The following is a 14,651-nucleotide window of genomic DNA, read 5'->3' as shown; positions in this document are numbered from 1 at the left end:
GCTGCGTGGGCAAGGGGACGGGACGAGGAAGATGGGGGGACCCCTGGGGCGCTGAGCAAGGGGAGCAGCTGTGCAACATCTGGCTGGTATGTGCACTCTGGGCGCGCTGTGGGGAGAGGTGGTCCTTGTCCCCTTGTCACTGCTCCCTCCTGGAAGCTGTCACCATAGCAGGCACCACGACCACCCCTTGTTTCAGCTGGCAGCCATTGCCCCCCATCGCTTCCCACCTTCTGCCAGTGCCTCTGCTTTCTGACAGACTGAAGCACAGCCCCGATCTCAAAGCCACCATGTCTGAAAGCAAAGGGGGTAGTCAGCCTCTTGTCACCATGGATTCCTCAGATATCATCAAAGTGACTGTAAAAACCCTCAAACAGAAGGAGCAGTTTGAGGTTGCTCAGAGCAGCACCATCCAGGAGTTTAAGGAAGACATTGCCAAGCGTTTTAAAACTCCCCCTAATCTCCTGGTGCTGATATTTGCTGGAAAAGTCCTCAAAGATCAAGATACTCTGAGCCAGTACGGAGTCCACAATGGGGCCAGCATCCACCTTGTCATCAGGTCCCAAAAGAGACCACAGGAGGGCCTGCCAGATCAAGGAGCTGCAACCACCCTGATGCAGCCTCCCAGCCGCAGTAATTCCAATTTGTTCTTCTTGGAAAGCATATCTGATCTGCAAAACCCAGGCCTGAGCCATCAGAATTTGTCTGAGCTGTTGATGTCTGGCCAGGAGATAGTGGTGCGGACCATGAAAGAACTCATGTCTAGGATCCTCAGTTCAGAGCTGGATCTGAACACCATCAACAACAACACGTTTTTGCAAGGGTTCCTCCTTGGGGTGACAGGTGTAAATATCCTAGGCCTGGACTCAACAGATGTGTCGGACTTGGTGAGTAGCATTGAAGGACAAGATGTGTTTGTGCATGGCTTGATAAGCGAGGTGGCGCAGAGCGCCTTTGTGCAGAACATCCTTGCCAACGCCAGCCTTGTCAGGGACATCATCATGTCCAACCCTCAGGTGCAGCAGCTGGCTGAGCAAAATCCCGAGATTGGTCACATTCTCACCAACCCACACACTCTAAGGGAAATATTAGAGGCCTACAGCAGCCCTGCTGTAATGCAGGAGATGGTAAGGAACCATGATCTGGCCATGAACAACCTCGAAAGCATCCCTGGTGGGTACAGTGCTCTGGAGCAGCTCTACAGGGAAATTGAGGAGCCCATCCTGGATGCTGTGCAGGCACAGATAGGCAACAACTTGTTTGCTGCACCAGACAGTAACCTGTCCCTGAATGGAGCCCAGCTACCAGCCCGGACTGAAAATCGGAGGCCGTTACCCAACCCATGGGCTCTGCAGTCCAACAGAGCCAGTGATAATGTATGTGACTGCGATGGACGATTGGCAAACAGCGGCACAGATGAGAGTCTTATTGTGCTGAGTTTGGGTCCTGCAGCAGGTGTGGTGGTCTCCAACTCAGGGGAGGCCCAGAGCATGGTCCAGCAGCTAACAGGAAACGCAGAACTCATGCAAAACCTGGAGGATGCGTTAACAAACCCCAACGGTCCAGCACAAATGCTGCTGAATAGCGATCATACATCAAGAAATGAAAACTCTCCACCTCAAGATCAAAGTGCACAGCAGCTACCACCAGAGATGGAGAATGCTGAGATTTCATCCTTGCTGAGAAACCCCAGGGCGCTGCAGGCATTGCTGCAGGTCCAGCTGGGATTACAGATCCTCACCACAGAGGCACCAGATTTCATGCTGAGTTTGGGGGACTCGCACGTGGAGCTGGATCTGGAAAGCATGGACGACTCGACACAAAGCAATGAGTCTGAGGATGATGTAAGTTTGGTGTCAGAACAGGGTGAAGAAGAAGACCAGACAGAGATGGACGAGCAAGAACCACAGATCAGATATGAGAGACAAATGCAGCAGCTCCATGCCATGGGCTTCCAGGACCAACGTGCAAACTTGCAGGCTCTGATGGATGCAGAAGGTGAGATCAATGCAGCAGCTGAGATACTGGCAAAAGCACCGTCATCAAACAAGATACCGTAACAGGTTCATCCAAATGATGAACCTTGTTTGTTGATGATTGCGTTTCAGTCTCGTCGTACACTAAAGGTAGCAAGGTGCATACTAAGAAGTTGTGTGCTGTAGCATTCTTCAATCTATGAGAATTAATTCCCTCTTAGCTGCAAGGACATCTTGCATTCAGAAATGAGGTGTTCTGTGCTGTGAAACAGTGAAGGCCCTACCTGAATGCGGTGCTACCCATTTACAGATATGATAAGATAGATACAGAGTCCAGATGTGTATGCAGGTGAAAAACATGCCAGCAAAAGACACCAGGGAGGTAAAATGGTAAAATATACATTTTTTACAGGTTAGGAACCGAGCTCTGGAGATCATAGTATGGTAGAATCATTCAGGTTAGAAAAGACCTCTAAAACCATCAAGTCCAACCGTTAACCTAGCACTGCCAGGTCAACCACTAAACCATGTCCCTAAGCACCACATCTACATGTCTTTTGAAGACCTCCAGGGATGGTGACTCAAACACTTCCCTGGGAAGCCTCTTCCACAACCCGTTCAGTGAATAAATTTTTCTTAATATCCAGCCTAAAGGTCCCCTGGTGCAATTTGAGGCCATTTCCTCTTATCCTATTGCTTGCTGCTTGGGAGAAGAGACTGATCCCCACCCCACTACAACCTCCTTTGAGGTAGTTGTAGAGAGTGATAAGGTCTCCGCTGAGTCTTCTTTTCTCTAGATTAAATAACCCTACTTCCCTCAGCCGTTCCTCATAAGACTTGTTCTCTAGACCTTTCACCAGCTTTGTTGCACTAATGCTGAAGACCAGATGATAAATGAGCATGGCTCCCATATGGACTCCAAAATAAATGGTGGCACTTTGACAGCTGTTTGTTTGTTTGTTTGTTTTTTTTTGTAAAGGCCCTAAAGGAGAGAGGCAGGGAGTATCTGAGCCACCCAGCCTCATCCCTGCCACTGCAGGCATCAGCTTTTCCTCTGCTGAGCAAACTGTTTTGAAAGTCAATTTGTCATTTCTGCCACTGCTTCTCCTCTGGGAGTGAAGTCCAAGGGTTATGGTGAGGATTATGGCAACTATCCATGATGGTTATAACCTAGCTTTTCATCCTGAATATGTTCACAGCTGGTTTCTACCCACCTATCGTTGCACAGTTTTTAGTTTCATGCACTAGGTAAGAGTTTCTCTGATTAGCAAATCCCAAACCCTTTGTGCTTTCCCCAATGTCACCCACAGCGCCAGGGATTAAGATATCTTCTGCAAACCATTCCTTGGGATCAGGGCGGTCTCTTTGTAAGTCTTGTCCCTTTTGCTTTGCTGTGTGTGAGCCTGAGGCAGTGCACAGGGTGGTGCCATATGCAGCCATAATGCCTTTTAAAGCCTTGTCTTTATAATACAAAACATGATAACTGATTGGGAGCTTTAGGGGTTTGAGGTTTGATGCTGCAGACTTGCCTATAATGACTCAAAACTGTGGTGTTAGGGAGATGGAGCAGCTGGGGATGTGCTTGTCTGGAGCTTCATCCCTTCTCCCAGGCCTGCCCTGGGTGAGCAGGGTCAGGATCAGCCCAGACCCTGCCCTCCAGCCCCTCTGCCAAGTTCTGCTCCAGTCCCATCCCTTCCCTCCCCTCCTGCTCCTGCCCTTCCCTTCTCTGCCCTTGCATCCAAGCAATGAGTCTCCTTCCTCCGGCTCCAGGTTTCCCACTCATTTCTTTTGCAAATGTTTCTCTCCCAGCATCCTTCCTTCACAAAATGTCCCATGAGAGGTTTTCTATCCATTTCTTTTTCCTCCTCCTCCCCCTCTATGGCTCTGCAGCCAGTAACAAATTTAGACTTTGCGTTTAAATAACTAGCAAGCAGTTTAAATAACTGCTTGCTATTTTGCATCTTGTTCATTCTTTCTCCTCTCTTCACCTTTCTGGGGGTGGTTGGAGGATTGGTCTGGGGAGATGGGCTGGGTGCTTGATGGACTGTGGCTGGAAAATGTCCTCCCTGTAGCAGACCCCATGCTGATGGTGCCTATGCCAGCAGGTGTGCCTCGTCTGACCTGACATGATAAAGCCAACCCCCTGCAGCAGCAGCTGCCTCTGGTGGTAGCTGACAAGCTGTCTGGTGGACTTCAGCTCATCCCTCTCTCAGGAAGCCAGTCTCAGCTTCAGCCATAGGGACGTGATTGATGCTAGGGGCTGGTAGTGCTGGTTGCCACTGGCTTTTTGGGGTCCCCATGCAGCAGCTGTGGCCTGAGGCATGCTGCTTGCATGAGGTCAAGAGTCTGCAAATTTCCTTGGTGGTAAACATTGCCACTGCTGCTTTGGGACCATGCTGCTGTGAAACGTCTCTGCTTTGGGCCATGCGCATGGAGTCAGATGGAACATCTGCTGCTAAGGTCTCCTGAAGCTGAACACATGCACAGAGCTTGTGCGGCCTGTCCTGGGCTGTTCATCCATGGCTGACAATGGAGTGAGGTAGGTGCAGGTGGTGAAATATAAATGTAAATGTAAAAATTTGATGTGAATTGTGCATCCAGCCTCCTCCTGCAGCCTGTAGAGTTGTTGGCACAGCTCAGTGTTCAACTGGAGGAGCCCAACACCACCTGAGAGGCCCTTGGGCATTTGAGACATCCACATGGGGCTGGAAGATGTGACATGGGACTTACAAGACACCTGTGTCCCTCTAGATGAGTGGCTGGAGATGAGGCAGGACAGAATAGAGCATCTCAGAAGGTGCATTAAAAATGGTGAACACTTACACACAAAAGGCTGTTGGAACAAAGTATTCCATTAAAATGCTCATGTTTCAAATTCAAGCATTTTTAGTGTTTCAGTTACAATAAAGTGCTAAATTAATTTACAATTTTAAACACATTTTTGCTTTGTTTTCTTATAATTATTTTGGTAAACCTGGGAGGAACTCATGGCACATGAAATTTAACCAAATACAGATTTTTTTTTTTTTTTCCCCCAACAAAAATGTCCCCCTGGCTTTGCTCAGCTTCTGAATGGGATATTTGGTGTGAGCTGGGAGTTGCTGGAGCAGTGTGATCCCTTGTAGTCTGTGTAGCAGGGAGCATAGGAACCATCTGTGCTTGCAGGACAGCAAGGACTCCACCATTCCTTCCACATCCCCTCTCCTTGTTCTCAGAGGCAGCCAGGCTGACAAAAATCAGCTGTCTGCCTTGTTAGCAAGCCCATCCTCATCCTGAGAGCTGGGCTTCTTTAAAGGTGCCCGGGCACCAGAAGGCACAGGTGGTAGGGTTCGTGACACGAGGTGGCACCAGCACTGAAGGGGCTCCCGCAGCCCACTCCCAGGTCTGCCCCTGTCCGCCCCGTGCAGTGACCGTGCTCTGGTCCCCAGCCGGGATGCCGGCCCCTCTGGAGCCCTCGGGGTGCAGCAGTCCCAGTGCCTGCGTCCTGAACAAGCCAGAGCGCTGAGGCACTTGTGTCTGGGGGGCTATGCACCTTGAATGCTGCACTCCACCGTTGCTCCCGTGGAATTGTTTTTTTTTATGATCAAAGTCTTCCTCCAGGTGTGGGTGTGCTGCTGAGTCCGTGACATTCACAGCTGCCCCTGCTTGTAGGCTACTTTGTACTGAAATGATTCAGCCTGCAGGAAACAGTTCCTACAGACTAATGTACTACTCATCCTGTGTGTGGAGTTCCTGAGGGGCTGCAGAGGGTCTCCACTGACCAGGGAGGTGGGGCAGAGTCCGGTCACTCGTGCGAGCAAGGTTCCCAAGCTCGTCCTCCCACATCCCCCATCCCGTCCAGGAGTGCAGCCTATGGCTGTCTGTCATTGCTTTATGGAACTTCTCCAAATTCCTTTATTGCAGTAATCACTGAGGGCATTATGTATCATGCCCAATAATCTATTCAAAAAGCAGGCTGTTATTTATAAATACGTGTTAAACTATTTGCAAAAGTAACTGCACCGAGTTTCTATGTCTGGCTGCTTGGCACTTTGGATAAGCCACAGCACTCTTAGACCTCATCGCGTCTGCTTTTCCAAAGGCTGTGGCTTGCTGCTGCCTGCGGTGACATTGTGACAGTCCAGCCAGGGCCCTGGGGACAGGCTGTGCAAATGGCACAGGTATAATTGTGCAGGTGCTGGTCTGGGCGCTGGGGACCTGCCTGCACTGAGCGACGTGCTTGTAACGTGTGTGATGTATGAGGGGCCTGGGGCAAGATCCCCGTGCCGCTGGTGGCTGCAGGGCGCTTTTGGCGTGACGCAGTGGGTGCAGTGCCTCCACCCGGGCCCCGTGCAGCCGGTAAAAGGGCTCCACACTGCAGCCCGGCCTGGCTGCTGCCACGGACCCGCGCTGCTGCGGGGTCAAGGATCTGGTGAGCTGCTCGCGCTGCATGCTTGGGGCCAGGGGGATCGCTAGGACAGAGGGGCCACATCCCCAGTTCGCAATAACCTGGTGAAGCACCTTCCCTCACTGGCCAGCCAGATCGGCTGCTCTTAAGCTGAGATAACACGGTTTTGGGAGCGAGGCTGAGGTGGCGGGGCAGGAGCGAGCCCCATGCAGGGCAATGTCCGTGGGGCACTGCAGTGTGCACCGACCTGGGACAGCTGCAGCACTGAGCATCTCCCTGCCGCGGGAGAGCTGTGGATGTGCTCAGGCCAAGAGGGAAAACACTTGTGTTATTTTCATTCTCTCATCTGGAGACAGTAAGTCACTAGCAGGCTGTTTTCCCCTGCCCTGTTCTGTGTCCCCGGCTCCCTTCCAAAGGCTGGAGCATTGTGACGGCTGCCCCTGGGGAGGGGGCTCCATCCACTCCCCCTCTGCAGCTCTGTGAAGCTGCTGCTGTGGTGTAACCGGGCAGGCAGCACACCTTGTAGCTGTCTGCTCTCCCCTGCAGTGGGTGGGGGAGAGACTCAAAAAAAAAAAAAAAAAAAAAAAAAAAGGTAGATGTGTGAGAACACGTGGGTTGAGTTATGACCAGCTTAATAAGAAAGAGAAGAAAATTATATAAAGCCAAGAATAAGCAAAGCAATCGACGCACAATGCAATCGCTGAGCACCTGCCAACTGGTGCCCAGCTGAACCCCGAGCAGTGGCTGCCCCCCACCTCAGCCAGCCCCCCAGTTTTATATTTCCATGTGATGCCACATGGCATGGGATATCCCTTGGGCCAGTTGGGGTCGGCTTTCCTAGTTCTGTCCTCTCCCAGCTCCTTGTGCACCCCCAGGCCCCTCACTGGCACGGCAGTGTGAGAAGCACAGAAGTCCTTGGCTCTGCATAAGTACTGCTCAGCAACAACTGAAACATTGGTGTGTTATCAGCACTGTTCTCATCCTAAATCCAAAACACAGTACAAAGAGTTACTCTGAAGAAAATTAACTCTATCCCAGCTGAAACCAGGACAGCTGTGTCCTCAATCAGAGCCCTTGCTTCTGCCACAATGACAAGAGATCAGACCTCTTTGTAATCCTCAGGCAGCTCTGTGGGAATGTCAGTATTTCAAGTTATTGCATTTAGTTAAGTTAAGCTAAAAAGATTTTAGGAATAAAAGGTTCCAAGGAATTGCTTGGAGGTAGTTGTAGAAGATACGTCCTTTGTGCTGTACTTGTGTTAGTGCAGCTTGACAGTGGTGACTAAGCTAGGAAGGGTCTGCTGCTGAGAGGTCCCTCTGGCACAGAGCTTCTGGCTGCGCTGTGATCCCAACCTGCAGGTGCAACGGGCCCTTGTTTATCTGCAGTTCAACATCTGGAGTTTGGCAAGAAGTGACTAGCTTTTAGTATAACAGCACAGAGTATATATACTATTAGCATTAGTAGTGTTTTCCATCTGTTAACATGCCGCATCTATTTTTATTTCATGCAATATTTATAATGAATTGCTTTAATTCATTTACAGCATTAGATAGTTTTTTATCTTCACTATTTTTTAAAGACTGTCCACTGTTATGTTCTTTCTATGGAGCAGGTTCCTTGGACACGAAACTGTGTGCCTCTGAGCATAAGCTGGGAACCAACTCCATCTTTAAAAATGCAATTGCTTTCTCATACATGGAGTCAATATTTCGGTATGCAGTAACCTCACAGGGGTATGGTTTTAAGTACTTGCAACACTTGTTCATCTCAGTTGCACTACGGGTAATTCCCATTTTGAGTCTTGGTATTTAAGAGCTGACTGACTATTGCACAAGCTGCTGAAAAAGAGAGGCATCCCACTCTAACTTGTGCGAGTCTGGGGGTGACCCAGCCTCCTTCAGACCCTCTGCAGGGCAGCGGTGCAGCCCTGTCCTTGGCTGCTGGGGGAACTCCAGCTCAGGGTCTTCCCCTGACCCAAGAGGCTTTCCAAGCGCCTGGTTGGATTTTATTTCCACTCGACTTGCACTGACAGTGAGGTGCAGAGTGAGCCAAACCAGAAACTTTTCAGTCCTAAAGCCAAAAGGAAAGGGAGACAGAAGTCTGGAGATGAGGATGGAGGATGGGCAGCCAACTTCAATCCTAGAGCTAATTTTGTCCTAAACTCATGTGAGTCCACGTACCTGAAACTCCCAATTATCCCTTTTGCAGGTCCTGATGCCCAAGAATATCTCGTGCACCGCTGCAAGCACTTGACCTTCCTCTTGTGTTGCATGACTTACTCTCTCTACTCCAGACGGATAGTCCATCGGTTTAAGGTATTTGTGCAGTATGGGTTGATTCTGTCTCCATTCAGCCTGGTCTACTTGGAAGAAAAATACACTTATACCATCTTAAAATCAAGTGAAGAGAAAATCTGGACACTGTCACATACACATAGTAGTAGTACATGAGTATAAGTACCTGCTGCAATACGTTGCAGACCACAGGTCTTCATAATTGGGGTGGATACCTGCCACTGTGGCTGTTAGCTGATCAGCAGAGGTGATACTGGCATTTGATAGTGGTGGAAGAGCTTGAGCATGTGAAATAACATTCTGCAGTGCTTTCTGTCTTTGCTTTCAGGTGCAGCTTATGCCACCATTCAACCTTAGCAGCTCGACTCCAGCAACTTTCATCTTGGCTGGCATCCCGGGCATGGAGAAGTCACACATCTGGATCTCGATCCCCTTCTGCTTTATGTATCTGGCTGCCCTGCTGGGAAATGGTGCCCTGCTGTTCGTTGTGAGGACAGAACGAAGCCTCCACCAGCCCATGTACCTCTTCTTGTCCATGCTGGCTGTCACTGACCTGATGCTGTCAACCACGACTGTGCCCAAGATGCTGGCTCTGTTCTGGTTCAGTGCAGGGGAGATCTCCTTCGGCGCCTGCCTGACCCAGATGTTCTTCCTGCACTTCAGTTTCTCGGCAGAGTCTGTGATCCTGCTGGCCATGGCCTTTGACCGGTTTGTGGCCATCTGCTACCCCCTGCGCTACGCAGCTGTGCTGACACAGTCAGCTGTTGTCAAAACAGGGCTGGTGGCTTTGCTGAGAAGTTTTTGCATCATTTTCCCGTGTGTATTCCTGCTGAAGCGCCTGCCCTTCTGCGGGCACAATGTCATCCCGCACACCTACTGCGAGCACATGGGCATCGCCCGGCTGGCCTGCGCGGACATCTCCGTCAATATTCTGTATGGCCTCGCAGTGCCTTTCCCAGCAGTAGTGCTAGATGTTGTGCTCATTGCTGTCTCCTATGTCTTAATTCTTCAGGCATTATTCAGACTGCCTTCCAGGACTGCCCGCCACAAGGCTTTCAATACCTGTGTGTCTCATGTTTGTGTTATATTTCTTTTCTATATTCCTGCTTTTTTCACTATTTTAACGCACCGCTTTGGTCAGGAAATTCCGCACCATGTCCACATTCTGCTGGCCAACCTGTACGTGCTCTTCCCCCCCCTGCTGAACCCCATCGTGTATGGGGTGCGGATGCAACAGATAAAAGAGAATTTCATGAAAGTGTTTCTCTGCCCCTCAGTTCGTTTTCTGCAAGAATAAGAACGAGATGTCACTGTGAGAAAGTAATGAATACCTCAGCGGGACTTGAAGCCCACCCAAATCCTCCCTCTTGGCAACCATAAATGTGGAACACAATGCATCCCCCGCAACACTTTCCCCAACAGTTTATAGAAAATGTAAGAAAAAAGATAAAAGACAGGCTCTCTAACTGGCTGCAGAGAGAGAAGGAACAAAGAAGGGAGAACCCACCCCAGCAATGTCACTTGTGGGGAATCCTCAACAAGCTGGAGGCAGGCAGCTTTCACTGTAGTGTGATGGTGAGATCCTTATCTCAGCTGTCTGCTCTGGAGTCAAGGGACAAGGTGTGTAATAAACTTGTTCTAATCACAACTGGCTAATGGAGTTCATTACAGGAATTGCTTCGTTATTAAAATTCACAGAAACAAAAAAGTCTCCCAAAGGGAAAACACTGAAATAAATGCAAGTACTGCAGGTTAGCATGGAGCTGCATTTGCAGCCCAGAGAGCCAACCGTATCCTGGCCATATCAAAAGAAGCGTGGCAGCAGAGTGAGGGAGGTGATTCTCCCCCTCTGCTCCACTCTTGTGAGACCCCACCTACACTACTGCGTTCAGCTCTGGGGCTCCCAGCACAAGAAAACATGGACGTATTAGAGCAAGTTCAGAGGAGGGCCACAAAGATGATCAAGGTGCTGGAGCACCTTTCCTACAAAGACAGGGTGAGGGGGTTGGGGTTGTTCAGCCTGGAGAAGGGACGGCTCCAGGGAGACCTTACAGTGGCCTTCCAATACCTAAAGGGGGCTGCAGGAAAGCTGGGGAGGGACTCTTTGTCAGTGAGTGTGGTCTTTTCCAACCTTTATGATTCTATGTGCTGATTGAAAGTGGTGAGCAGTAGTATCCAAGCTGCATTAGGGAGGGTACAGGAGGAGTGCTGGTTCTGGAGAGAGACAGTGCTGAACTACATCTCCCCAGAGCTGAACCGAAGCCCCCATTAGCTGCTTGGCAGGTATCAGACCTTGTCCCAGCTTTAGAGTTGTTGCAGATGGTCTAGACAGAGTGTCTGCAAATACAAACACCAGCTTCAGCCTGAGTATTTACTAGGTTTGTAGATCACACATTGAGCGTTTTCCTCCTTTGCTCTTGCAAATGCCTTCTTTTATGATCAGTTTCTGCTAATATTGGTTTCTTATTAATAAAGGCATGACATTTATTGCTTTTATGTAATATGCTTTCTCTTTTATATGAGAATATTTTTTTTTTTTTTGCCAGCACCTGTGGTGCATAAGCTATTGTTTTCAATTACAGCAATACAAGGACAGCTGTGGACAATTCAGTTTGGCTTCACCCTTATGGTACCTGCTAGAACTTACTCCTGTCAGTTCCCTCAGTTTGACCCGTGTCATGCCCATCCTTTCTCAGTCATACTATCACACTATCAGCCAGCTCTTTCCCATTGCTAGGGTTTGTTTTGCTGTACTTGGAGAAACCATTGACACCTCCTGCCTGAACCACTACTTCATGAGGTGCATCTCTCTCCTGTAACAGAATGCAGCAGTCTCTTCTCTGATGTCTCAACAAAATTGTACGACTTTTTCCTGCTGTTTTTTTTTTTTTTCTTTCTTTCCAGGACTGCCACTAACCAACAATCATACTCTTCTGCCAAGGAAGTCAATGTCATACATGGAAATGAAGATGTGGACAGGTGACAGGGATGATGGCCACAAGGACTACATACATTTTGTCAGATGCATCATAGCATGAGTCCCAGCAGTGTGGTGTGTCCAGATCAAGCTGTTTGTAGAGCTCTTAGTAAATCTGCTTAGCCCTAGCACTGTCGGCAGTGGGGTTTGACACTGCATGGCCATTCGGGTAGGTGTTGGCCATGAGGGTGAGCCTGAGGAGAATCACAGAATGATATCCACCAGATCCATGTATCACAGACAAAATAATAACCAGGATGAGTTGGGAAAAGCCATAATATAGTCTGTTTTCTTGTGCTTGTTTGCTACTTGTCTCCTTACAGCTTGAACTCCAGTTAGCATGTGCACAGCACTTACCACTTCAGGGATCTGGTCTTGGTTGAGATCAGGAAAACCAGCGACAGAGGATCCAACCCCTCTGCTCTGCTCCGCACTGGGGAGGCTCCCGAGGCCAGAGAGGCCTGGAGCTGGTGGCAGGAGCCCAGCGCAGGGCCCCGAGGTGCGGGAGGGCCTGGAGCACCTCTGCCGTGAGGAGAGGCTGCGAGAGCTGGGGCCGCTCGGCCCGGAGAGGAGGAGGCTCCGGGGGAGCTCCCCCGCGGCTGCCGGGGCCTGCGGGGAGCTGCGCAGAGGCCGGAGCCGGGCTCTCGCCGGGGGTGCCCAGGGCCAGGAGCAGAGGCCCCGGGCCCAGCCTGGAGGCCGGGAGGTGCCCTCTGGGCCCCAGGCAGCGCTGCTGTGCCGGGCGGGTGCCGGAGCCCTGGCACAGGCTGCCCGGAGAGGGGCTGGGGGCTCCTCCGCGGGGTCTCCGGCAGCCGCCGGGACGTGGGGCTGGGCGAGCGGCTCCGCGGGGCCCTGCTGGGGCAGGGGGCGAGCAGCGGCACCCAGGGGTGCCCCCAGCCTCAGCCACGCTGTGATCCTGCGATGTACTTGCCTCTGACACCCACAGAATGCATCAGCCAAGTGGGATTCAAAGGCCACATACAAAACACAAGAAACACAGCTGATACAGATTGACTTAGGTCCTCAAAAGAAGCCTTTAAAGTGCACCTGTTCTGTTGCCCAGTTCCTGCTTCACTACACAGAAATGCTTGCTTGTTTTTTTTTCTTTTTTCTTTTCTTTTCTTTTTTTTTTTTAAAATAAAAATCCGAAAGCTTTTACAGCACCAGGAAAAGTCAATGTAAACAAGCCCTTGAGAAATCATCTAAGTCCAGCAGCTGCTGTGCCTTAAGCCTGATCTCTTATAATGAAAACTGCCCCCAAACTTTTGTTTTAGCACTTGATATCTCTCTTTCTGATTCATGCAGATACTGACATTCTTTGTTGTACTGTGTATCCTAGATTTCAACAAATAATTAAAAAAAACAAAAACCTGTCTCAGTTTCAAATCTGATCAAGTCTCACTTGGCTCCTTCCAGACCTGCCGTGAGAATGATCCAGCGCAGGCACAGAAGCTGCCAGGGAAAAGGGAACTGGTGCTACAGCACTCAGCAAACTACATTTTTACAGCGTTGTCACCGTTTCCCTCATAAAACAGAGATGATGCCTTTCTTTTTGCCAGAAATTAGTTATTCTATATAGTGTTGACGTAAGAAAACTAATCTAAGTTTGGCTTTGGTTTCCAGTGTTTAATTTGCATTAGGTCAAACCACTAATTTGGGCACTGAAAATTCTGCATGTCTCTCATCTTTATGCAAAGCACAAAAATCTCCTTGCATGAGTCAAGTCTGGGCTGATATTTCTCAGTAGGTTTATTTTAGGAATGTGCATGGTGCCCTGAACATGGCTTCTGCAGAAATGATAAAGGAGTGATTTTACTGGACAGCTGCAGAAGTGAATAAACAGCACCTTGCTGATCAATAAAACCCTTTAAATTCGGGTGGTAGACCTGCGGCACTGACACAGCAGCGGCACTGGCCAAGCAACCTCTGCAGAAAGGTTCAGGAGAAATCGTCCCCTGCAATTTCAGCACGAGCAAAAGGACATGCATGGCCTGGCAGGATCCCACCAGTGGGACCCCACTGAGCCCATGTCACCAGGGACTTTGCATTGCTTCAGCAAAACAATGCAAACCCACTTCCATCAATACTGTTCTAGCAGTTTGAATTAATAGAGGTCAAAACTCAGGTGAAATCAAGCGCTGGGCCTTAATTTGCAATTCTGTCAACACCTCCAGAAATGCCAGTGAGTTGCACGGGTGAGCAATCTTGCCTGCTCAGACACCTGCTAAATTGGAACAGGTCCTGAGCCAGCACTAACATACGTTAAGCCTTATTTCTCCTCAGTTTGTAATCACTTTCTATAGTAGTTACCAAACTGTAGACGTGTTTCAATTTACATTTGTCACACTGTGTCCAGACATAGCCAGATCTGAATCTGCCTGCCTGGGCTGTGGGAACTGCAGAGGCTCAGCTGGCAGTGCCTGCCTCTGGTCTAGCTCATCGTCCAGGGCAGACATGGGGCAGGCAATGTCAGCACAAGGCCGCTCTGAAAATGATGCTGCAAATGGAAGTGCTTATAAGGTGAAGAGTATGATTTTGTTTTGTTATCTCCGTTAGAGTTGAAAGACTCAGGCTACACCGGTCCCAAAGGTGCATTGCCAGAGGTGGTGAGCAGCTCAGGTGCAGTGCTGTCAGTGTCACAGTTCCACCAGACCCTCCTACTGCACTGAGAAGCCAGTGCATCTCTTCTCTGGGCACAGCCTGGGAGGGACCACAACACACCGCAGCCTGCTCCCATTGCGTCCTCCTTGTCCACCCCAGGTCACCACAAGACTTACCATGGACATTTGGTCTAGGAGGGAGAGAACAGTGACCTTGCACACACGTCACCTGCACTCTGCAGATAGAAATGGACCTGCCACTGTGGGATGAACTGAAACTTTTATGAGGAAAAGCTGAGAGCCACAGGAAGAAGACAGAAAGCCAAGGGGTCAGCCCAGGGGTGCTGTCCAAAGGCAGCGGACGCGCCTGCGTGTGGCACTTGTGCCACGCCTTGGGGTACACATTGCACCAGGCAGCGCTTG

At 49.9% G+C, this 14,651-nt stretch overlaps 1 protein-coding gene and 1 pseudogene across 1 annotated transcript; both read left to right on the top strand.

Annotated features, from left to right (window-relative positions):
* Positions 1-299: 299 nt before the first annotated feature.
* Positions 300-2,145, top strand: LOC106048586 (ubiquilin-1 pseudogene; annotated as a pseudogene).
* Positions 2,146-3,806: 1,661 nt separating this feature from the next.
* Positions 3,807-11,106, top strand: LOC125180869 (olfactory receptor 52B2-like). Its single transcript, XM_048053271.2, has 3 exons — positions 3,807-4,512; positions 8,569-8,675; positions 8,983-11,106. Exons 2-3 carry the CDS (start codon positions 8,631-8,633, stop codon positions 9,949-9,951), a joined length of 1,014 nt encoding a protein of 337 aa, XP_047909228.1. The 5' UTR covers positions 3,807-4,512; positions 8,569-8,630; the 3' UTR covers positions 9,952-11,106.
* Positions 11,107-14,651: the final 3,545 nt, after the last annotated feature.

Source organism: Anser cygnoides, chromosome 1, assembly GCF_040182565.1.
Source record: "Anser cygnoides isolate HZ-2024a breed goose chromosome 1, Taihu_goose_T2T_genome, whole genome shotgun sequence".
NCBI lineage: Eukaryota > Metazoa > Chordata > Aves > Anseriformes > Anatidae > Anser > Anser cygnoides.
This window is presented reverse-complemented; position numbering and strand designations above follow the sequence as displayed.